Raw genomic sequence first — 25,415 nt, 5'->3', positions numbered from 1 at the left:
AAACCGTGAGTGTTTTTCTCTAGACTGTAAATACATCAAAATCTTCAGCCAACGAGTGACTGATGCTTATCACTCAGGTTGCGGAGCAGGGCCAGTTCCGTTTCCAACCATCATGGCTTTTGTGAGCCTCTTCTCAAGTCCCCCAAGCCCCGTACTTGACAAAAATATGACAGACTGTGAGCTGGCAGGGGAAGAAAGGTCGAGTAATCAAATGTTCTTGTCTGCAAATGCTTCATCACTGTGTGCTTCTATCGAGTGAATGAGTTTACTTTTACACCTATCTTGGTTGCTGTCCAACGTCATGGACGTTTCGTATGTTTTTGGTTCATTTGGACAAGCCTCTCCCCCAGTTCACGAAGTAGTGATCATATTTTACTGCATGCACTTTCATTTTTAATATCTGTTGCAAAGCAAACGGCACACTTTACACTTATCATATATGTCAATGTTCATCGCTTCCCCCTTGTAGCACTGGTTTGCACTCTTATCTAGCTTTTCATGTGATATTTGAAGGTCGTTTTGGTTTTTGTGCAGTAATGTTAAAATGCCGTTTCAAGGATGTTTAATATGTAATTAGCCAAGACGCGCGTTGTGCCCCGCCCACTCACGTTCCATCGGCATGCCACGCCCCCCTCTGAAAGGTAAACATGCCTGGTAAGGGATTCATGGCCGGACTGTTGCTGTGGCATTGTAAGCCATATGTTGAGTTCTTGTAATGAGAACTGTTTTAACTCAACTAATGATCTGAGGCTTTGGCACATGTTGCCCAATTGTAATAAATGCTTTCATTATTAGAGTTAGACCGATACATCGGTTTTACTGATTAATCAGTGCCGATAGTTGTTTTTGGAACAATCATTATAATTTGGTTTATTTCAAAATGAGCGTTCACTGTGTTTTGGGCTTGTTTTTACTTAATTGTCCCGCCGCGTTATGCACCAAATCATATTTTAATTGAACAATAAAGTGCATCTGAGATTTTATTAGTTTAGGACTCTTTGTCTGTGCCCGTTATAGTAAGGAAAGGTTAAGATCCCCCCCCCCCGACATTCAAAAAATTGATTTTAAAAACTTTCGGCTGATCAATCAGTTATTGGCCTTTCCCACCACCTTAGTTATTGGTATCTGCAAAATCCACAATCGGTCGACACCTATTCATTATACTACCAGTCAAATGTTTGGACACATCAATTTATTTTTTGTTATGACCATTTTTATAATGAATTTATCAAAACTTAATAGAAAAAAAACCTCAAAACAAACCCAATCAACAACATATGTGGCATAGAGTTAATTCCCTCCTTGTTTGTCAAAAAAAAGCAAAAATGGAGGTAACAGTGAGGCACTTACAATGGAAGTAATTGGGGCCAAATGTTTTAGAGTTAAAAGCACTTACATTAATTCTCCTCATAAAACTCATGTAATATTTGAGCTGTACATTTTTTAAATAGTTTTTAGGGTATGCGGCATTACATCGTCATGGCAACAAAGTTGTAAATTTGGATGTAACTACACAGAAAAGGATAGTAAGAGATTTTATCATACTAAAATCATATTTATAGGTATATTTTTTACATCTTGTAGCTATAGTGTTGAAACAGATTATTTTATCGTTTACAGATTGGCCCCATTCAATTCCATTGTAAGTGTCTCACTGTAACCAATATCGAAATTAATATTTATGGTGATCAACATTATGCCACAAATGCTGTCAACTGAGCTTAACTTGCATTTTTCTCCCCAATTTGGAATGCCCAATTCCCACTTCTTAGTAGGTCCTTGTGGCGGCACGGTTACTCACCTCAATCCGGGTGGCGGAGGACAAGTCTCAGTTGCCTCCACTTCTGAAACAGTCAATCCGCGCATCTTATCACGTCACACGTTGTGCATGACACCGCGGAGACTCACAGCATGTGGAAGCTCATGCTACTCTCTGCTATCCATGCACAACTTATCACACGCCCGTTGAGAGCGAGAACCATTAATCGCGACCACGAGGAGGTTACCCCATGTGACTCTACCCTCCCTAGCAACTGGGCCAATTTGGTTGCTTAGGAGACCTGGCTGGAGTCACTCAACACACCCTGGATTCAAACTCGTAACTAAAGGGGTGATAGTCAGCATCATAGACTGTAAAAAAAGATGGACGACGCCCCTTCGCTCTTTTCCATTGGTGAGAACTGAAGCCGCCAGTGTCCCGATATGGCGCTGACATCTTGGGACTTGAGTCTGCGCAGTTGCAATTTCGGGACCAGACCTGCGCAGTAGGGAGCAGGAAGTAAAGCTGCGAAATCAAGGCCCCGCCCTCACTCTCGCTGAATCAATCGCAAGCACACGCCCCTCCATTTTTAACTTTTGACTTATGAAGTTGTGAAATAATTAATTATAAAAATTTTGATATTAATTTTAAAGCTCCAATCTCCTCAGTCCTCCGAAGATCCCAAAAAAAAGTCAGTTGGTGCTTCAGTGACTACTTCGCTCAGAGAACCTGTCAATCACAGCTGTCAATCATGATGTCACAGCACCGTTTTTATAGCATCAAATAACTAAAAACAAACTTATTTTGAAAACAAACACTTGAAACTACATCAACGTGATAGTTTCTGTCATTTACTCTAGTTTCTATCTTTGGAATAAAGATATGTGAAATTTAATTGTTTAGTTGGTCTCACATCCCGTTGAATAACATGGGGAGGCGGGGTTTATGACCAGTCACCGGGGGGCGATCGAGACGTTTTGGCTTCACTTTTGAGGGCTTGTGCGGCACACTTGGTCAGCATCAACACTCGCTGAGCTACCCAGGCCCCAGAATATTACTTAAAAATTATTTATATTCATAAATGGGCACAGTTTATATTTATCAGCTTAAGCATTAGCCTAAAGATGAAAGATTGTAAGGTCATGAGAAACTATTTAACTGTCATGTTGAAACTTTTGACTGGTTCAAAATACTAGCATGCACTATTGAACGAGATGTTGAGATAGCACGCTTTGCTGGCCTTAACATCGTACAGATGCAAAAAAAAAAAAAAGTTTCATTAGAGACTTCAGACTGATGAAGTATGATTTAAATCTTTTAATTTGGCCATAGGTATAGATTTAGCTAAGTTTTGCCAGAAAACAAAACCAATAAACACATTGTCCATTATATTTGATTCAAAATGTATCCACGATTTAATTGGTCAATATTGAAGTACAATGTCATCGCTGATGAGTTTTGCTTCCATTTTCCATATTTGTGTCTTCACAGTTCAACACCAAAGACACTATGTTAGTCATTGATCCACCAGAATCACTTTTACATGCATATAAATACACACGTTTTCCCACGTATTAACTTTCAGAATGTAACGACAGGGAGAAAGATGCTTTTCCCATTTTTTTATTTTATGCCCAGTAAAATACCATAGGACAGCATTGTGCAATGCTAAGCCACTGTATGTAAAGGCTAGTTATGTGGCCATAGTACCCAGATCCCGTTGAAATGCCATTCCCATCCATGCTGTTATGGTTTACTTCAATCTGAGAGCCAAACTAAGATAAACCTTCAGCTTCTCAGTCTCACTTTGGACTTTCACACTGAGGAACTGTTTGGAAATTGACACCTGGCAAAAAATAATCATTCATGCCCATATTGGTTTAAATAGATTAGGATGCTCAATTTGTTACACCGATCATTTAGAAAGGAAAGCCCCATGAATTAGTTTTCCCAAACTACCCAAAAGTTTTTGTACTTATTTCATCTCAGCATGTCCTATAGAGGAAGGTGCAAAAATGTAGTGTTTGTATCTGTAATCTTTACAAAAATGGACCCTATTTACTTATTTATTAGCCTAAATACTCATGTGTTTATTTCTAAATACATGTTCTTGGTCTTACTGTGAATGATGCATTAGTGCACGTTATTTCAAAGAAAAAAATGTATCTCTGTAAACTTTCCTTCAAATGTAAAAACGAATGGAGTTTCAACTCAAAAGTGTTTATTTTGGTCTTAAAGGGAGGATTGTGAATTGGAGGATGGAGAAATAAACGATGAAGGCATCAGCATAGAAGAAGAGAAGGAAATTAAGGAGGAGTCTGAAGAGGCAGAGAAAGACAAAAAGAAGGGAAAAGAGAGAGAAAAAGACGACAAGTCACACCGGCACTCCAGAAAGAGACACGGGAAGATTAAAGAAAAGCGAAGGTCAAGGAAAAGGAGACGAGACCGTCAAAAGGTACAGCACGTTCTGAGATCTTTGCGCCAAGTCCTGGTCACTTGCATTCACCACTTCTCACGCTTTCTTTTTAAATGTTTTCCATTTTCAGCATCACTCTCCATCCAGCGGCTCCAGCTCAGATAGTTATGACTCCGAGCACGAGCGTCAAGACAGACCTAAGAGCAAGAAAAGCAAAGCAACATATCACGACCATGATGGAGAGTTTGCACAGGTGAGTAGAGACTCCGAAGGAACAGCTGAGTTCAGTAACTATATTTACATTTCTCTTCTCCATAGCACAGTGTCTTCTCCCTCAATTCATTTATATTTCTACCTATGTCTCTAGCGTGAGAATGAACCTGCTAAACCACCGAGGTCAATGCAGTACAAGAACAGTGAAATGGACAGATACAGTGACTACAGTGAGGAAAAATATGACTATGATGAAGAGGATGAGGATTTCTCAGAGGAGCTGTGCAAGTACAAACATGCAAAAGAGTCATCTGGACATGGCAAAACAGGGCCACCTAAAGGCCAGGCCAAGAGACCCATTATGAAGGGACAACAAAAACAGATACACTGTAAATATGTTTACATTTCATTAAAAGTTACTGTATTATAGAGGTGTTTGCATTAAGTTGTAGGCCAAACCAGGCCCATAAATATGAACCTGTGACCGTCCTGATCAACTATTGATCAGATTAAATCAGATTAAAATCTAGAGTTATGTAGTAAACATAATTTTTTCTAGTTTTGCTCTGCTCTAAAATATTTACTTGGCTAGAAATTACACTTTGTGAGTACAATCGGTGTTCAGTAATCTTTTTTAAATCCTTAACCTGTAATCAAAAATGACATATAGCTGCTTAAGTTTAACTTAGTGTCTTTTTAGTTGGCGGACAGCGTGGTAGAGGGCGTGGTGCTGCAGGTAGGGGGCGGGGATTGCCCAACAAGAAACAGAAGGGGAAAAACTGGGGTTGGGGGCGTGGTCGAGGAGGAGAGCAGGGCGGAGGTGACGTGGTAGGAATATCTTCTATTTGAGTAAAACTTCTCCAGTAATATTTGAAGATCAGAGCAGTTGTATTATTGTTCTCATCTCTTCTTTCAGGAATCTAAAGGTCCGCCCAGTTTCCAGAAGAAGCGTCCAATCATGAGCCAGGAATTCATTAATCAACACACGGTTGAACACAATGGAAGGCACATTTGTAAATACTTCATTGAGGGTAGATGCATTAAAGTAAGCGAAATCCAGATGACTGAAATACAAACACACTGCCTGGCCAACAAAAAAAAAAAGTTGCTGTTTGGATTTAAATAAAGTTTATGATCTGGGGTTGCTTCAATGAAGTGGCAATACAATGAAGTTAGATGACTACCTGAATGTACCGAATGACCAGGATATCCCATCAATGGATTTGTTCTTCCCTGATGGCACAGGCATATTCCAGGACAACAATGCCAAGATTCATTGTGCTCAAATTGTGAAAGAGTGGTTCAGGGAGCATGAGGAATCATTTTCACACATGAATTGGCCACCACAGTGTCCTGACCTTAACCCCATTGAAAGTCTTTGGGATGTGCTGGAGAAGACTTTACGGAGCGGTTCCTGTCATCAATACAAGATCTCTACCAAAAATTAATGCAACTCTGGATGGAAATAAGTCTTGTGACATTGCATAAGGTCGTCGAAACCATGACACAATGAATGCATACCGTAATCAAAGCTAAAGGGCTGTATTAGCGACGGGAGTCCCACTCCTTAAAGTCTTCTCCAGCACATCCCAAAGACTTTCAATGGGGTTAAGGTTAGGACTCTTTGGTGGCCAATTCATGTGTGAATTTGATTGACGTGGAATATGCCTGTGCCATCAGGGAATTAAAAATCCATTGATGGGATAACCTGGATATTCAGTACATTGTATTGCCGCATAACGTTGCTGAGCCTAGACCTGACCAACTGAAGCAACCCCTGATCATAACACTGCCTTAAATCCAAACAGTGACTTTCTTTTTGGCCAGGTAGTACAATATGAAAACATATCATTTTATTTTATTAAAATTTCAAAAGTGCATACATTAATGTATACATTCTGAAAGTTAAAGGTTTGCTCAATGTCTTCATAGGGGGACCAGTGTAAGTTTGAACATGACAATGTTGTTCCAGGGAAAAAGAAAGAACTGTGCAAGTTTTATGTCCAAGGATACTGTACCAAAGGAGACATCTGTATATACATGCACAATATCCTTTTAAAACATTTTGCAAGAGTTTATCAATTAAGATTGATTAAGAGTGACACATACAGTGTTTTATGTATCAGTCACTAAAGCAATGATTATGGATTCTCTCTTCAGTTTTTCCTTGTTTTGAACCTTGACTCAAAAGTGTACATGAATATCCTTGCAAGTTTTTTCATACTGGAGCAAAGTGCTACCAAGGAGACAACTGCAAGTTTTCTCACGAGCCTTTAACTGATGTAACCAAGGAACTTTTGGACAAGGTAAGGACTTTTCTAACAAGTACTTATTCATTATCTAAAGTAGAACTTCAGTAATTTGCACAGAACTGCTCATCTTCTATTAGAAGTCCAAATATTCAATCATTAGTCTAAGTCTAGACACCACCAGGAGTGGTGGTGGCGTAGTGGTCTAAAGCACATAACTGGTAATCAGAAGGTTGCTGGTTCGATCCCCACAGCCACCACCATTGTGTCCTTGAGCAAGGCACTTAACTCCAGGTTGCTTCGGGGGGATTGTCCCTGTAATAAGGGCTCTGTAAGTTGCTTTGGATAAAAGCATCTGCCAAATGCATAAATGTAAATGTAAGTCTGTCACCTGGTTGCACCTTGTAGATCCTGAATACAGAAGAAGAAAATGTCAATGTGGATGTGCTGGAGTTAGAAGATCTGAGAAAACATGGAATAGCCCCATTACCTAAACCACCTCCTGGAGTAGGACTTTTACCCACACCTGGCCCTGGAAGCCCTCCAGATGGAGGCAAGAAGATCCCCTCTTTGTTTGAGATCAAAGTTCAGCCTACTGTGGACTTGGTGCAGAAGATTGCTCTAAGGTACCATTGGTGTTTCTGAAACGCTGGCATTCTTCTAATAATGTTGTTATATCACTTTTAATTTTAAGCATGTTTTCATTGCAGGCCCAATTTCTACAACAGCACATCTCCCACTGCTGGACAATTTCAAGGTGGTGGTGGTCCACAGTTCACTGGTGGCCCTGAGGATATGCAGACTGGCAACATGATGTCTTCTCCACCCAATCCTTCCCAACCCCCACCTTCCGGCGCTATAGAGAGCCCTCCTCTTTTATTCACTGGTCCAGGGATGCTCCAAAGTCCCCCAGGCCAACAACCATCCCAGGGCTTTGGCCAGTGCCCACCTATGTCACCTCCTGGTCAACCTCCTGGTTTCCATGGCAACATGCAATACATGAACCGCCCCCCCATGAACCAGCAGGGGGCTCCATTTCTACCTGTGCCTGACATGCAAATGAATATTCCTTTCCAAAATATGGGCCAGATGCCCTCGGAGTTCTTTAAGAATTTGTTCAGCAGCCAGTCACTGGCAACAGGGGGTAGGCCACAGATTTACATTCAAATTTCAAAGTTTTAAAATATTGATATTTATGAAATATGAATCTAGTGATTTACTTTTCTCTTTTGTACCTGCAGATGAGGGACACTCTGGACCCATGCAAGACTCCCAGTTGCAGAGTAATGCAGAGTCTAGCGGGATGCAGGACTTCCTGCCAGCTGTTCAGAAGGCTTTGCTTTTACACCTGAATCAGAACAAGCAAGTCTCTGACACTCGTAGGGAAGACGGGCAGGGGTCTGCACCTCCCAGCAGAGAACAAGGTTAGAATGGAAAGCAGAAAAATAAGCATTCTGAAATAATAAAAGTGCAATCTTGTATCATTACCAATTGCTTTTATTCTGTTGTTTTCTTTGGCAACATGCATTCACACTGATCTTAAAGGAATAGTTTCCAAATATGAATGCATTTCTTCTGTGGAAAACACATTTTAGGAGTTTTAGGAATTGCCATGTTGCTCTTTTACATACAGTTACGGTCAACAGTTGTTAAGCTCCAAAAATAACCTAAAAGTACAATAAAATGTGTCCACAGATTTTGTGCGCTACATTTTTACATCCTTTGAAGTAGAGGTCCACCAATATATCGGTTTTACCAATTAATCGGTGCCGATAGTTGCTTTTTAGCTCTATGTTTTGCAGCTTCATTCATTATAATGGGCGCGATCTATAGTAATTTTTAGAGCTTTACCTATAAAACGTATATACATTTTGTTCATTACCTGATATAAAACGTGTGCTACAATTTTGAATACAGCACGAATCCAGCCGTCTCTCTTCACTGAAGCGGTTCATGCGTCCATTTTCCTTTGCTTTTTCGGAGATCTAAACACTTTAATTTCCATTAGTTTTAGGCTTCCATTGAGCATCCAGCCACCGGACAACATGGTCCACATTTAATAATTAAATTGTATCACAATTGTGTTAAAGTCACTATGAATAGAGCACCTCCCGCTGTTGTTTTGAGTGAGGGTGCGTTCCATTCAGAATTGATCGTCCCTATGCCCTTCAAAGACTTTACCATTCACTCTGAAAGCTTTCAAATAAGGGTAATTCAGAACTCACTTTTTTTTTTAAGTCATTTTAATTGTGAATTCTGATTGTTCTCCCTTCAAAGTGCCCTTCAGAGGGTGATTTATGCCATTTGTAATGCAGTCTGAGTTTGACAACTAGCAGGAATTATTCAAGGAGGAAAATGACCACTTCCTCTTGAAAGGGTCTATAGCCGGGGTCTTCAACCATTTTCAGGCCAAGGACCCCTTGGTATGTAGAGAGGTGGAGCAGGGACCCCCGTTGCATATAAAAAGGTGTATGGTACCATATTATTGTATGTACATATGTGATGATGTTTACATTGCAAAGCCATTAAAATAATCATTAAAATAAATATAGCAGAGGTCTGTAACCTTTTGGACATAAAGTGCTATTTTTAATTTTCCTTTTTAATCACTGTGCTACACCTCATACAAAAATATTAATAAATAAATTAGACAGATAAACAAAGACAGACTGTCCATGCAGAATAAAAAAACTTTTAAAAAGTTATTGATAGGCCTATACATGGAGTCTTTGTTAGTGATGGATTCAAATTTTCAGTTAATTCCTGTTGGAGGAAAAGGTTGTAATGAGGACAAAATGACTGTATACACCTTTGTTGATTTGACAGTCACCGTCAGTGTAGCCTATGGCAGCTTGATAATCTCAGTGGTAACTATATATTTAGACATATTATATATACATAGGTCTATACTGTATATTAAGTAAGTATAGGCTATTTTTCCGAAAGCAAAAAGCAACTAATAATACAAGAAACTGTAGGCTGACATTTGCAAACGCAAAACACTTATAGGAGACGCGTTTACTTATGCAACCCTCTACAGCAGCGCTGCTTAACATGATATGCGTTGCATTAGGAGTGGCTCGTAATGAGCATGGGGAATGGGCTTATTTTGTCACACTTTGTTTGGGGGGGGGGATTTCTCCCCAATTTGGCATGCCCAATTCCCAATGTGCTCTAGTTGGTCCTCGTGGTGGCTTGGTGACTCATCTCAATCTGGGTGGCGGAGGACGAATCTCAGTTGCCTCCGCATCTGAGGCCCTCAATCCCCGGCATCTTATCACTTGGCTTGTTGAGCGTGTTACCGCTTGTTATTGCGATTTTGGTTGAACAACAAACACACATCTGGGATTTTACCCAATTTGGAATCTTGCTGCCTCTATGTCTGTGCCTGTCACTGTAAGAATTGTTTTTAACATTTATTTGAAGTCGACCTCTACTTTGAAGCCATACAGTAGCTTTATAGAACAGACTTTTAATATAAATGACTGCAAATTCATTTTTAGACCTGTGGCAGAGGGTAATATTGTCAATGAATAACTTAAATATCCCTGCTCTTCTTACAATGCTATAATGTAATTTCTGTTATTAGATGAAACCCCTAATTGGTACTCCAGTGATGAGGAAGAGGGCAGTAGTGTAACAGCCATTCTGAACACCTTAAAGAAGAAGAATGATATGCTGAAAAACCAGCAGCCCAGTATTGAACCAGCCGGCCACATGGACCCTAGACTGCAGAAGGAACGAGCTGTGCCTAATGACCCTCGGATAAAAGCTGAGCCACGTCACTGTCCCCAAGACCAAAGAAAGGATGTTAGAGACAGTGTTGGGGACCCCAGGTTTTCAAGAGATCCACGCAAGATGAAACCTATGGACCCAAGCTCCTCCAAGACTGACCATAAACGCCACCCAAACCCCTCCATGTCCCACAAGCCTCCCACTAGAGATGAAGATGAGGAATGTGAGAGAGAGCTGAGGGAGAGAGCAGCCTTGATCCCATTGGACCCCAGCCCTGGAGCCATGCTACGAGATCCCCGTTGCCAGATCAAGCAGTTCAGTCATATCCGGGTCGACATCCTCCTTCAGCGTCTGGCCTTTGCTCAAACGGTTGTGTGGGGTCCAGAGGACCTCATCCCTTCATTGATCCCCAAACAGGAGCCCTCCATAAATCTGCCACTCCCACCTTTAATCGCTGATGCTCAGTTGAACCGAAGCCTTTCCTCTCCTCCAGACCACCCTTCATCAGCAGATTTGACCCCTCCTGATCCTCGTCTGGCAGCTATGCGTCTCAAGGAGGGCATTGGGAGACTCGGGAGCCCTCCCGGCAAGACTCTTGATTCTCGCCACCACGCTGACAAACCAATGGACCCTCGCACTCACAAAAACCTCGATCCAAGAGTCAGCCGGTCTGGCAGCTTGGACTCCAAACTACCTGGGGTGAGGGAGACTCCCTCTGGAGGTAGCGTCCTTGACCCACGGCTACAACGTGGATGTGCCGGAGCTTTAAACCAACCTGCGGCAGCTTCTGCTAAGCCTGAGTCAAACAAATTGCCCCCATATGCCCCTCGTCTGGCACCATCAGTGGGTGCAGGACTTGAGAGCCCTACCACGCTATTAGGAGGCATCAGTTTATACGATCCACACAACCACACCTTACTCTCTCCAAAATGTGAAAGTGAAGAACTTCCTAAATTTTCAAGTATCCTAAAGCAGTCTGCAAATCTCCAAAGCTCTCCTTCTCCACATGCCTCACCATCAAGGGGAACAAAAGTAGAAAAGGAAGACAAACGTCCAGTTGATGATTCTGAGAGCAACTTTACTGTCTGTCCATCAAATTCTTCTGTGCCTACGATGATGCCGGCATCTCCCTGCTCGCCAGTCCGGGTAGCGGCACCCGCTGTGCACAACTTGCCCATTCAGGCGCTAGCACGGCCCGCTTATGCTGATCCGCGGCAGAACAGACCTGTTGGCGGGAATCCGCAAGAACAGGAAGAGGACAAAGATAATCAAAAGAAAGACATGCCCCTGAGGAACGTCTTTAAAACGTTTGATCCTACAGCCTCACCATTCTGTCAGTAAACACGCTTATCTAGCTCAAACGATTATTGTATTCTGCACTTTGTATTCACCCTACACTGTATATTGAGTTTTCTTTCTATTTATACATACATTATCCACTGATACATCATCTTACAACATATATTTTTTATTTTGGCCTCTTGTGCATTCATGAATTCTAATTGGATAATAGTCATATGACTTGATTAGTGTCTATTGTCAATGACACAATAGTTCTGTTTTCAACACCATTGGTACCTTAGAGCAATCTTCTGCGCCAAGTCCACAGTAGGCTGAAGTTTTGGTAAATTTTTACAGTATCTTGTAACATTATCTTGTAACTGTATACAAAGTATATATAAACACTATAATATATCAGGATTCCTATATATCTTTCAAATTTTATGTTCCATCATTGGTGCATTTGTGTTTTTTTGGTGATCGCAAGGTTAAAATGTGAGATTCCATCCTGAGAGTCTCATGTTGCAAATGGTATTAATTTTAACACTTTGTCTTTTATTGTTATTGTTTTTTTTTGTGCATAAGTTCTATTGTATTTGTTTGTTTTTTTTTTCATTGAAAATGCTGAATTGCTTTGTGTTCTTTTAACATTCTTACTGAAATGCCAGTGGGGAATTGAAAAATGTTCCAAGGGAGTCATAGTACTATCTCCATTTTTTTTTTTAAATAAGTGTCTGAAATAAAAAGGAATGAAGTGACTGATACCACCGTTTCTAAGTGGATGTTGCATTTTGATAAGAAATATGAGGTAAATAAAATTTTTAAAACAAGTTTGACTTATGGTTTTAGCTGTCAGGTATTTAAATTCTGACAGTACCAACTGCATAATAAATACAAACGCCACAGACAGTTTGAGACCCTTTATTGCGTTTACCCATCATTTGTAACTGTCTGAAACATGGATGGGTGGAGCAAGACTGGGTGCAGCAGAATGCTGAGAAATCCTACGTAAGCCCAAATCATCAGTTTCTGGGTTGAGCTGCTCCTTAGCTCGGTGGAAGAGAAGACACTTTTTCCACTGGAAACAGAAAGCTGCTGCCTTTGCTGCTTCAGAGTTTGGCTCTGGTTGTTTCAAACCCTGTAAAATCAGAAAGAGCCATTTGAAATTCAATAAAATCACCAAAGTCATTGATGCCAAATAACGTACTAGACAATAAAGACTTCACTACTTTGGAGTGATTCTCTGATGTTTTCTTTGAAGGCCTTGGACCATTGGTTCTTCAGTCCTTTTCTTAACTAGTTTCAAGATCTTATTTTCCCAAGCTGTTGGAGGAAAGGCATCTCTTTTACACTTTTATCTTACCCTGATACATGCAGTCTCTGCCGCTCGTACGCCTTGGATTACTGTCTGGATTAGGTTCTGTGCATTCTTCACAAGGATCTCATCTGATGATTTGCACCCAGGGGTCACTGCATTGACACTGGAGAGACACCATGCACCCCTTGGGTCACATGAGATTTTTGCATGTTCAATTTATAGACATTCAAATATGATATGTACGTGTTAGCGATGTAGGCACTGCATCTGAAAGTTCCATTTCTATCTGAACTGTTCTCAGTCATAGTAACAGATAGGCTTTGGAATTTCATCTCACCTAGAGATGATGGTCAGTTGGTTGGCAATGGTAAGAATCTGCTCTGCTGTGACACAGAGCTCTTCCTTGCAATGCTTGTCCAAACAGTGGTCTGCTATGACACGCACAAACTGGGTGATTGACTGGCCACTCAAGACTAGATCTTTTGCATACCTTACAAAAGCATCTTTGCTCTGCAAGTGAAACAGACTGGTGTCAAGATGGTATTATTAATTTTGTAAAAAAAAAACGAGGTCTTTTTCAACCACTGGGCAGAATGGATCTGAGCACTGTTAGTAATGGTCCCAGTAGCATGGTTCAATGCAATAAAATCCAAATTGTTCCCAGCCCAGACTTCTCAGCATGGTTCGCTAACCACACTCAGAATAGAGACCTGTGCTGGTGGAAAGCCTTTAGTGACGTGGTGACTACCGATTCATCACCAGCGCAGTCAGTTCACTCCCACCTTAATTTCGCAGCACCGAAATGGAGAAAGAACCCGTAACCGTATCAACAAGACCAGATCGTAACGGAATGTGACAGTTCTGCAAGAGAATCATTCAGCCCGAAGGTGAAAATGCGCTTGTCACGCTCTTACCTGAATTGGCCCTTTCCTTTTTAGATATTGGGCCATGTGATAGAGCTTTTCTGCCATTTCTTTAGTCACTCTGACAATCTGGTTACCCTGGTCATCCCACTTCTCAGTCTCTTGTTTCAGAAAGAGAGATGTGTAAGAGAGAGTCGAATCCACTGAGCTGAACACTGGCTTTCTTTTGCTCATCTGGGATGTCACAGCCTGGGGGTAAATAAATATTGTTTACATACAGTACCTGATCTGAAATGTTTTCTGTGATCAGCGATAATATGTAAACAATTTTGTTACCTTATTTGGTTCCCGATTAACCACATCTTTAAAATTGGTGCTCAGTTTGCTTTTAGTAGAACCTTGATTATTGGTGGACACAGGATCTATTTCTCTATTTACAGGATGCAATGTGTGCTTTTGTGTGAAACTTATTGCTGTTTGAGGCTTGACAAATCCGCTGAAATCTTTGCCCTGCAACCCACGCTTGATCTGTTCTTTTGTGACCTCAAGAATTCCATCCACTTTACAAATTTCCTCTACAAGATAATGTGCCTTTGCTGACCAGCACTGTGACTGGATATCAAGAGTTAGAATCTCACCAATGCTTTGGGTCTCCACAATTAGTCTGGCTCTACTCACAATGTCTGACATCTGAAATGACATATGGTCATTAATAACCCTTAGGCTTGATCTCTCCCTTGGGTCTCGAATGAAATTGAAACAGTCTTGGATAGACTCTGTGGTGGTTTTAACATTCTGCACAAGCAATTCTGCTGCACCTTCAAACTGTGCCAGAGCATCTTCGCTTTCCATGATACCATCTTTCGTTTGGACAGAGCATGCCAAGGCAACAACATTTTGAATTGCAGTCACATAATCCTTGTTAACTTTGCTCAGGAGACAAGAAAGTGCCTTCATTTTAATCTGAAGCTGTCTCTGAAGCAGCTCTGACTTTGCCAGCACCAAGACACTTGAGAAAGACACATTATTAACACCCTCAGCAGCCTGTAGGTATGAGTCTGTAAGTGTCTTCACCTCTTCTTGTAGTTCTCTTAACAGTTTTACTTTATAGCTGTCTCGACAGTTCAAAGACGATAGCCTTGCAGCTTCCTGTATCCGAAGTGAGTTCTCAGACAGAGCTGCCAACCTTTTCTTGGGTGTCATTTGGTGTTTGATTAGCTTGCCATCAGTCGTGGCTGTTCCCAATATCCTATCCAGCGAGGTTAGCAGCACTTGGATGGACAAGGCCCAAAGCATGCAGAGACCATCTAGCTCATCGGTTTGAGTTGGCCTTGAACCAATTAGGTCTATGAGATTCTTGGTGTTCGTTTGAGCTTTTTGAAGCTTACTCTGCAAAGATGTTATACTCTCATGACACTCGTGACCCAACACCTTGATGTCCACTGTAGTTACAAGTTGCACAGCATCTGCGCATAAACACATGACCTCTGTGAGTTCCTGTGTGATTGATTCCAACATACTAGGTACGTAGTTTTGGAAAATGGAATAAACAGCATGGTACCATATTCCTGCCACTTGCAGCAAAATCTTACGGGCATTATTGATGAGGTCTGAAAATTGTATACTGTGCTTATAAATGCTCTCCGTACTCATGGCTGAACTCATTGCTGTTTCCTGTGCTGTCTGGACAAGCAGGGGAGTCAGAGACACTAGTTTGGACCGCAGATTTTCCACTTCTTGATTATTAGCTGTGTCTATGACACTCACGGCCTCTCTTGCAGCTTGCACATAACAGTTTGAAAGTCCCAAAACTTCAGTGCATGCTATGTTGAGCGCCTCTACATCTTTACCTTTGGTCATGCTGAGAACTTGACACAAAAGAGGTAACAAATCAATATTATGGTGCTGTACGACAGGTTGAGATTCTATGACAGGTGCAGTCCACTCTTCTTCGATGTTTGGTTCATGGTGCTCCACCATTGGTTGAACAGCCTGATTCTCCAAACCGTCTTTGAGCTCACATGGGATTTCTTCACTAGTGAAGCTGTTCATTGAAGACTCTGGTTCTCTGTTTTCATCAGTTGATGTCTGATGTTCTGAAATAGGGGTACTGCATGGTGCTGTACTGGCAGTCTGGCGGGCTCCTTCACGCAAAGGGCTGAGCAGATGTGGATGCTGCAAACCATCAAGCCCTTCACATAGAATCTCAAAGTACTTTAGAGATGACGAGATGCTTTCAGAAAGCAACGAGAATGCTTCATTGCTAAGAATGGTGTAAGAATAGATATCAGTGACATAGCTGGTCACCTCCGCTGCAGAGCTCTCAGCTTGTTTTACCAGAACCAGCAGTCCGTTGCGGTAGATTGGATTGTCACTTTTATTAACATGTTTTCTTGAAAAATGGATCACCTGGCTCATGTGGCCAATGAGCAAACTTGCCTGTTGTGTGAAGAACTGTGCATCCTGATCTTTATGGGCTTCAACACATGCCATCCAGTCTCTCCTCATCTCCTTAAGAGCAAGACAGACAAAGTTCTTTACATCTATGATGCTACTACAACAATGCAGAAGCTGCTCCATCTCTTCCACCCATCTCCGATGCATCTCTTTCAGTTTTTGCAGTGTTTCACAGCAATGCATCATGTCTTCCTCAAGCTCTGGCACAAGTGCTACAATTGCCTCTTTTAGTCGTATAAGGCATGTTTTGGAGTTATCTATGCCTTCAAGGGTCATTTCATCAAACGCTAAAGCTGAGATGAAGCCAGCCACCTCTGCAATCTTCTCAGCATGAGCTATGAAGGCATCAGATTGTACCCGAAGTGTTTCCACATCCAACTCACAAGAATCTTTTGTATCCTGGAAGATACAGCTCACAGTGTGCACCAACTGTTCCAAAGGAGTTGAACTCGAGACAAATATGCCCATTACCTGAAACAGGGTAGCTTTAATCACAGCATCATCAAGTTTGTAGATTTGCTGCAACAAGGAAGCACATGTGTTTGCAAGCTGGGATTGATCATCAGAGCATTTAACTTGTTGGGATATCTCTGACCAGAACTTTAGGACCAGATTGCAATTTGCAGCCACTTCAAACTGAAGTTCCCTCCGAGAAGTGTTTGCTACCATCATACTGTGGAACACTAGATCACGAAGCATGATGTCAAAACCACCATCTTTAACTGAACCGGGGGCAGACAGCAACTCCAGTAACTTGTTCCGTATTTTTGTGTAGTATCCACATGAACCCGTTGCAGCTGGTTCACACTTGCTCTTTATTGTGGTTACGATGTCATTCACGGTTGAATCCACCTGGCTTAAGATGTATTGCTTTGCAGCCTGGCCCTCCTCACTGTTGGGATGTTTGATGGTCATACACATTGCTGTGTGCAGCATGGAAACACATTTTTTCAGGGTTTCTAGAGACGCTTTTAAAAGCACCTGCTGTTTGTTGTCACGCAGTTCCTGGATTCTTTCCCCCACCAAGTTGTGAAGAAGCAGCATTGCCTTTGAGTAGACTTGGAATGCTTTCAATAAGGATGATATGTCTGCTGAAGCTCCTACTTGAGTTAGACAATACAAGAGCCAGTCAGCTGCAGCAGTGATCTTCCTTATAGTTGCATCATCCTCTACCAAAAGAATCTACAGAACCCAAAAACAAGACAATGTTTACATTTAGGGGTAGTTCATACCAGCGTTATTATCGTTAATGAAATCTGAATAAAAACCATTTCGTTAACGGAAATAAAAGTAAAAACTAACAGAACTGGCAAAAACTGAATCTAAACTAACATTCTATTTTTATGACTCCAAATTAATTTTAGTTTGTGATATACTGTAAATTAAAATATCACTAAATGAGAAATCCTGACTGTTCTAAGAAATGTAACAATGTTACACATATTTAAATGTATCAGTTATGCATTAACTTTTGCAACCCTAAAATACTAAAACTAAAATAAAAAAAATGAAATATACTGAAATGTAAAAAATATGAAAAACGAAACTTAGTTGCTAGAACAAATTAGAAAATAAAACATAATTAAAAACTCTAACAAGCTAAATATGTACATACATTTACAATATATCATATACAATGTCCCGACTCTTTTCCCCCCTAATTTCAACATTTCGTTTATTCTTTTCCCGTCACTAAAGACTTCTTACCTTAACCACGCCTAATAGCACATTCTGAGTGGCTTCAATGAGCTCCTCTCTGTGTTCTGTAATTTCCGGTTGTATGCTGAGCTTTTGGGTCGCCAGGAGCACATGCTGTCCCGACACAGTGAGGGATTCTACAAGTGGAACCATTTCAATCTTCAGGAAATGATCTTCTGAATCTGCCACCAGCCTGCATGCAAGAATAAGAGGCGAGCACTTATATAAAAAATAAATGCAACATTCCATGTCAAGTTTTGAGGGCAAACCTTATTTAATTTATCCTGTCAGTAAAATGATAAATGCAACCGACCTTGATGCTACAGCTGCCATGTTCTTGGAAGACTTGGCCACCGCTTTGGCTGCAGCTTCCAGCTGGGTGAACTGGTCCGGTTCTGTCTCACTCTCACACAGTAGGATGAGGTGACACAGGTGAGTGGACAGAGGGGCAACCACCTGCTCTATTGAGCGGGTTTTTATCAAGCCGTCCTCTAGGAGAGATGTCATTCCTATAACACAAAAAAGGACAGTTAAGGCTGCTGAATGCATGATGCCTGCAGAACAATATAAATGTCTCCCAATAATTTTAGGCTTTACACCATTCTCTGTCAAGGTAAACAATTTCAGACAAAAGTAAAAAGTTTGTTATAAGCAGATGCACTATTCTTTGCTAAAGGATATCTAAAAAATAAACACTTAGCACTAACCTTTTGATGTAGCAGCTCCATGCAAATAAGTTCACTTCTCTAGTAGCAACTACTGAATAATGCAGACCATCTACTGTGGGGTGACACGGTTTGGTTGGCTCTTATGTGTCCCATGACAACCAAGGTAATATATTCCCAACACTACCTTTATTAAAATGTTATATAATGAAGAACTAATATAATTGTTATATTTTTTTGTATGAAACCAATACAATGAAAATATTAAGAACAACGTTTTGAAACACTAATTTCCATTTATTTTAGTTTCGTTTTTGCTTAAATGTTTTTTTTTTTGTTTTTTTTTAAGCATAAACAAACTTTTTATCAGCGCTCCCCAGACTGGTGCAAATATTTGTCATGGAGGGAAATTCATATATTAAATGATCAGTTTTCCAAAGACTATTTGGTATCACACATATTAATCTATTGGCAAAAAAAGTGTTACATAGCAAGAATTAATGATAGGAGCCCACCCGTTTAAGTAATAGTCTACCCGTACAAAAATAAAAAAAATAAAATGAATGACCTACTTTAGCCAAAGTGTATTCCACAATGCACTTGACTTTTCCTTCCATTTCCTGTGTGACAAATAAACTTCAAGTACTTTTAGAAGCAAGTTTAGCATCTCCTAGACTCAAACAAATTTGGATTAAAAGTACAATATAACTTTGTATATCCCCAAATTTGTAACTGGACGCTACTCACTCAATTAAACATGCAACAAAATGGTCATGTGATGACACAACAATGGATACTACAGTTTGAAATATTTAGCTTCGCATAATATATTCTGTTTTGTGTACTACTTAAAAATAGAAGGCAGCATACAGTGCATACTGTGCGGTAAACAGGGCTTTTGTTATGAAGAGAACTACCAAAATCGAGGGGGGCATGTGCCCTCCAAAAAGTCTGGAAACAGTTTTGTAATCCACTCGATTCATTTGGTTCACTAGAGGGCCTCAGTGCAACAAGAAACATCCCATTGCTCGAAATGCTTGGGTGGCACTCAAAAACACTGAGACGAAACATCTGTTTGTGATTTTTAATTTTAAAATGGCAGATTCAGTAGATAAATATACAGCTCAAGCTTGTACAACAAACATATTTCTCAATGCATCTATAAACTGAAACTCAGTGACAGTAGTTTATTCTAAAATGTAAAAAAAAAATGGTGGTAATGTAACATCGACTGCTTCAACGCTCACAGTTATCTTACGCTTCCAATGTCAAGTATGTGTCACTCTGAAACACAATTATGCGAGAAACTGGTGACAGGGTTGACATGATATGTGAACAGGTATTTGCCATGGGAGTGGTGATGATTATGGGTCAAATAATGCAAAGTATATTATGGCAAATCTTCCAGAGATCATCAGAGCATCCAAAACACTAAATTATTTATCTTTAGGTAGACCTCAAAGAAATGGTGTGTTTCAAAGAAACCCTCTGAAATGAAAAGAAAATGTACCAAAAAAGAAAATCTGTGTAGTTTAATAGATGAGATAATTCTCTATATATAAACCTAGCAAAGTCTTTGGCTCTGTGCTTTGTGTATGGATGTATATGATAAGTTCAGTGTGAGAGCTTAAATGCTGAATGAATATAAGTCTGACAGCGAACAGCTCATGTTAGGGGATCTGAGTGAGCTCCAAAATGTTGACTTAAAACAAGCTTTTCCCATAAGCCCAAAAGTGCGAGACTGTGCCCAGTGATGATGTACTGGACATTCCCACCTATTTTTAGGCCATTACATACTGTTAAATATTGCGTAAATCGGGTCTGTTCAGTTGTAACTCATCATGGGATTTGTTTAAAAGCTGGAGGGCACGTTTGGTGCAACATACAGAAGATTCAGTAAATCCCTTTTTTAAAACAAACAGTTCCGGTCTTGAATGCTGATTGGTCAATATAACGTTCCAGCTATGCTAAAATACAATATAGAAACAGCTATTCGCCATATCACTGCGCAGCACCCGTAGTGGATCGTTATTTTGTTGCATAGTAACGTTCTGACAATTTTCACAATATAGCACGGCCTCTCATAGTAGTTGCTTAAAATGTCCAACATTCCTGATTTATGGAATACTGAAAAGAAACAAAATTGTTACAGTGAAATTGTAAATCGTGATTTAAATACAATTAATGGAATGTGTTTGTTGAATAACTCTAATATGAATTAATATATTCAATATCAAAACCTGGTAGAGGGCTCATTATCCAGTGCAGTTAAATAGTGCTATCCTACTTTAAAATGAATTCCACTCAGTTTGATATGATATCTAATGCAAAAACATGCATACATTTTTAAATGTGACTTAAAGGAATATTTCGGGTTCTATACACGTTGAGCTCAATCGATAACATTTATGGCATAATGTTGATTACCACAAAATTAACTTCAAATTGTTTCAACTTTTAAAAAAGCATAAATCATGTTGACAGTGAGGCACTTACAATGGAAGTGAATGGGGGCCAATCTGTAAATTGTTAAAATGCTCACTGTTTCAAAAGTAAACAAAAGTCACAAAACATAAACAATATGTGTTGACATGCTTTTAGTGTGATAAAATTACTAACCAACCTTTTCTGTGTAAAGTCATATCCAGTTTTACAACTTTGTTGCCATGATGGTGCAAAAACAACAATTTAACCCTTGTGCATCCTTGTGGACATTTTTGGCTTTTTCAGTTTTGTTTTTTTGATAACTTTGTCTGTGTTAATGCTAACTGCATAACATTTTCCACAGGTGTGAATTTCTATTGGAATTTTAATATTCCACTATATATGGAATATATAAATATTTTTTGCACTAGTTACACAAAATACTCCCTCTTAGCGTCGTTTTGGACAAAAATGGCACATTGAAACCCATTAAAACTGCGATTTTTAATCCCAGTGCCATTTAACTATAAAATTATGCAATCTTGTGTAACATGCTTTCATTATGTTGGCAAGGCTTCAAAATTTACATTTTAAATATTTTTTACCAGATCGTGCCATTTTTTCAGGTTTGGCATATCATCGCTTTTGTTGTTGTTTTCTGCTGTTTTTGGCTTATGCATATTATAGAGCCAATTAGATACATTATGAATATATAATTGTGTGAGTGTGTTGGTATGGATTTCAGAGTGTGGGTTGTATGTGTCTGAGGCTCTAATAATAAAAATAAAAAAAATTCTGTTTAGCATTTATTAAATTGAAAATAATTATAATTATTATATTTTTTATAAAAAACAACAGTGGCATTATGTAAACAAACCGGTGTTTAAAGTGTTAAAATTCTGAAAATAAATGAATGTTTGGTCATTATGATTAGAACTGATTCTGGTTAAAATATAAGTCAGTGAAAGTAGAAAAAAATATAAATTTATAATATTTTTATGACAGTTTTTGGACATGGCCATTTTTGTCCACAATGAACCTATGTGTAACTTTTTTTAATTGATGCACAAGGGTTAAACAACTTTGCAGCTCAAATAAGTCAAGTTTTAACAGTAGATTTAATGTAAGTGCTTTTACAAAATTATCAGCTTCACATTTCTGCCTTTTTAAACCCTCCAAAAATTGGTCCCATTCACTTCCATTGTATGTGCCTCACTGTAACCTCCATTTTTGCTTTTTTATAAAGAAAAGGAGGGACATCTACATTAGGTGATAATCTACATTATGCCACAAATGCTGTCGACCTTAACTTTGATTAAACTCAGAATATTCCTTTGAGATGGTTCTCTTTTTGTATTTATAAGCTCAACAGGGCTGCAGGTAACAACTGAGCCATTATGATGATGTATAGATTTGTTTGTTTGGTAAATGTTTTGGAAAACTGTTCATCTCTGACGTTCTCTAGTTTGTTCCTTTTTCGTTCGGTAACTCACAGTTGTCTGAAAGTAAGCAACAAGCATTAGTTTGTATTCTCTGTAGATTAAAATGAGAATTTGAGGGCACAGAGAGGTATAATCCATCTTCAAATCATCCCATCTAAAAGCCAACATCATTCACTTATTTAAATACTGATGTGCACCAGAACACATTGAAGGAATAGCATCTTCTCTTTGGCGTGTGTCAGTCATCAGTGCTTTAAAACAAAAAAAAAAAACTCTTGAAGCTCTCTTCTATACAGTATGGAATACATTTTATAAAAAATAGATTTTTGCTTTTGAACAGCGCCCTGAGGGTTTTAATTGTCTGATTGAATTGACACATCATTCACATCCGTTTAAGGAAGTCTCTCTATTTCTCTCTTTCCGTCTTCGGTCCCGCTGAGAGAGGCTTCTCCCATTGGGCTCAATGGAATTCCACTGCAAGTCTTTACTGGCAGGCCACACAGTCACCTCAAACATCACAAAAAAAGTGTCAAACCTCCGGAAAATCTGGAGAATAATCTTCTCTTCCACATATGGAAGGCTGCAGGGCCTGTGTCAATGCAGATAACCGTAGCAAAGGTAGCAGCTTATTGGATTTTCTGAGCCCAATTTCTGACCCCTCTCATTGGCTCTTCTGGACCCAATCCCAGCTCTCATCGCTGTCCTTCCTGTTCTTTTCCGCCTCTATGATGTCTCTGTAATGCCTTCTGAAGAATCCCATCTGCAGAACAGAAAGAATTGCAGTGTGTCAGCTTTCGAGCAAAGTGGACAGATGTCAAAAGACTACCTCGATGATAAAATTATACCTCAATCAATCCTATCAAGCTTTAACCTTACTTTAAGTGCAGGAGGCAAAATCATTTATTTTGATGGGCAGACCACACATACCATAATGCGTTTCTGCTGTCAGAAGAAGGCATGAGGATGACAATATTTACTATATAAAATTGAAAAGAATGTATTAAAATACTCCACATTTCTAGGGCCTTGATTTATGATTTCATTAAAAACTGCTTGTGACTGATGATATTTAAACATTGAGTAAGAGGTGTGCTTTATGTCTCATCCGATAGGTTTCCAATAAGTATTTATGTTAGTCGGTTAGATCTGCCACTGGTCATTGTGTTGGTTCCTTGCCAACTGGATCGCATTATTTCAGTCGCGCTTGTTCCATTTGGTGAAAGCAGAAGGAAAATTACAAATGGGGTTGTGTGTATTTGCGTGCAAGTACATATTCAAATATCTGGATACAGGAATTATGTTAAATAAAGTGAAAATGGAGCGTGTTGCATACAAAACATGTATGAGGGAAGAGTGTTGCAAAGTGCTGCCAATATTTAAAGAGAATGAAAATTGATGCACAATGGTTTACGTTATATTTGTAAAAATGACACGTCATTTGGAAGTATCTGTCAGTGTTTTTAAAATGTGGAAAATAACGGACAAATTTAGGATAATGCAACCTCTGACTCGTTACAAGTGTCCAAGTGTTACAAGGTCTCCGGTGTGAATGGGGAGCAGGTGTGTTAAATTTTGTGTCATCGCTCTCACACTCCCTCATACTGGTCACTGGAAGTTCAACATGGCACCTCATGGAAAAAATAATTGTTGCTCTATATAAAGATGGCCTAGGCTATAAGAAGATTGCCAAGACCCTGACACTGAGCTGCAGCACAGTGGCCAAGACCATACAGTGGTTTAACAGGACAGGTTCCACTCAGAACAGGCCTCACCATGGTCGACCAAAGAAGTTGAGTACATGTGCTCAGCGTCATATACAGCGGTTGTCTTTGGGAAATAGACGTATGAGTGCTGCCAGCATTGCTGCAGAGGTTGAAGGGGTGGGAGGGTCAGCCTGTCAGTGCTCAGACCATACGCCGCACACTGCATCAAATTGGTCTACATGGCTTTCATCCCAGAAGGAAACCTCTTCTAAAGATGATGAACAAGAAAGCCTGTAAACAGTTTGCTGAAGACAAGCAGACTAAGGACATGGATTACTGGAACCATGTCCTGTGGTCTGATGAGACCAAGATAAACTTATTTGGTTCAGATGGTGTCAAGCGTGTGTGGCGGAAACCAGGTGAGGAGTACAAAGTTAGTCTTATTATTGCCTACAGTCAAGCATGGTGGTGGGAGTGTCATGGTCTGGGGCTGCATGAGTGCTGTGGCACTGGGGAGCTACAGTTCATTGAGGGAACCATGAATGCCAACGTGTACTGTGACATACTGAAGCAGAGCATGATCCCCTCCCTTCGGAGATTGGGCCGCAGGGCAGTATTCTAGCATGATAACGACCCCAAACACACCTCCAAGACGACTGCTGCCTTGCTAAAGAAGCTGAGGGTGAAGGTGATGGACTGGCCAAGCATGTTTCCAGACCTAAACCCTATTGAGCATATGTGGGGCATCCTTAAACGGAAGGTGGAGGAGCACAAAGTCTCTAACATCCACCAGCTCTGTGATGTCGTCATGGAGGAGTGGAAGAGGACTCCAGTGGCAACCTGTGAAGCTCTGGTGAACTCCATGCCCAAGAGGGTTAAAGCAGTGCTGGAAAATAATGGTGGCCACACAAAATATTGACACTTTGGGCCCAATTTGGACATTTTCACTTAGGGGTGTTCTCACTTTTCTTGCCAGCGGTTTAGACATTAATGGCTGTGTGTTGAGTTATTTTGAGGGGACAGTAAATTTACACTGTTATACAAGCTGTACACTCACTACTTTACATTGTAGCAAAGTGTCATTTCTTCAGTGTTGTCACATGAAAAGGTATAATCAAATATTTACAAAAATGTGAGGGGTGTACTCACTTTTGTGAGATACAATAAATCACGTGAGAGGCAGCATGAACTT

At 40.0% G+C, this 25,415-nt stretch overlaps 2 protein-coding genes across 2 annotated transcripts in view; one reads left to right on the top strand and one right to left on the bottom strand.

Moving 5' to 3' along the window:
• LOC127617908 (zinc finger CCCH domain-containing protein 6-like) overlaps nucleotides 1-12,455 on the top strand; it is a 12,664-nt gene extending 209 nt beyond the window's left edge. Inside the window, exons 1-12 of the mRNA XM_052090074.1 lie at nucleotides 1-198; nucleotides 3,998-4,214; nucleotides 4,306-4,428; nucleotides 4,543-4,777; nucleotides 5,089-5,216; nucleotides 5,305-5,433; nucleotides 6,321-6,437; nucleotides 6,587-6,694; nucleotides 7,046-7,263; nucleotides 7,348-7,781; nucleotides 7,879-8,061; nucleotides 10,227-12,455. The exon at nucleotides 1-198 is cut by the window's left edge and continues 209 nt beyond it. Of these exons, the coding sequence (XP_051946034.1) occupies nucleotides 113-198; nucleotides 3,998-4,214; nucleotides 4,306-4,428; nucleotides 4,543-4,777; nucleotides 5,089-5,216; nucleotides 5,305-5,433; nucleotides 6,321-6,437; nucleotides 6,587-6,694; nucleotides 7,046-7,263; nucleotides 7,348-7,781; nucleotides 7,879-8,061; nucleotides 10,227-11,713 (3,465 nt within the window). The 5' untranslated portion in view covers nucleotides 1-112 and the 3' untranslated portion in view covers nucleotides 11,714-12,455. The remainder of the gene's footprint in view (nucleotides 199-3,997; nucleotides 4,215-4,305; nucleotides 4,429-4,542; nucleotides 4,778-5,088; nucleotides 5,217-5,304; nucleotides 5,434-6,320; nucleotides 6,438-6,586; nucleotides 6,695-7,045; nucleotides 7,264-7,347; nucleotides 7,782-7,878; nucleotides 8,062-10,226) is intronic.
• A 7,275-nt stretch (nucleotides 12,456-19,730) lies between these two features.
• LOC127617575 (integrin alpha-9-like) overlaps nucleotides 19,731-25,415 on the bottom strand; it is a 116,595-nt gene continuing 110,910 nt past the window's right edge. The window contains exon 28 of the mRNA XM_052089554.1: nucleotides 19,731-23,280. Within this exon, the coding sequence (XP_051945514.1) occupies nucleotides 23,182-23,280 (99 nt within the window). The 3' untranslated portion in view covers nucleotides 19,731-23,181. The remainder of the gene's footprint in view (nucleotides 23,281-25,415) is intronic.

Source organism: Xyrauchen texanus, chromosome 24, assembly GCF_025860055.1.
Source record: "Xyrauchen texanus isolate HMW12.3.18 chromosome 24, RBS_HiC_50CHRs, whole genome shotgun sequence".
NCBI classification, from domain to species: Eukaryota; Metazoa; Chordata; class Actinopteri; order Cypriniformes; family Catostomidae; genus Xyrauchen; species Xyrauchen texanus.
The sequence above is the reverse complement of the archived record's forward strand: the minus strand, read 5'-3'. Positions and strand labels throughout refer to the sequence as shown.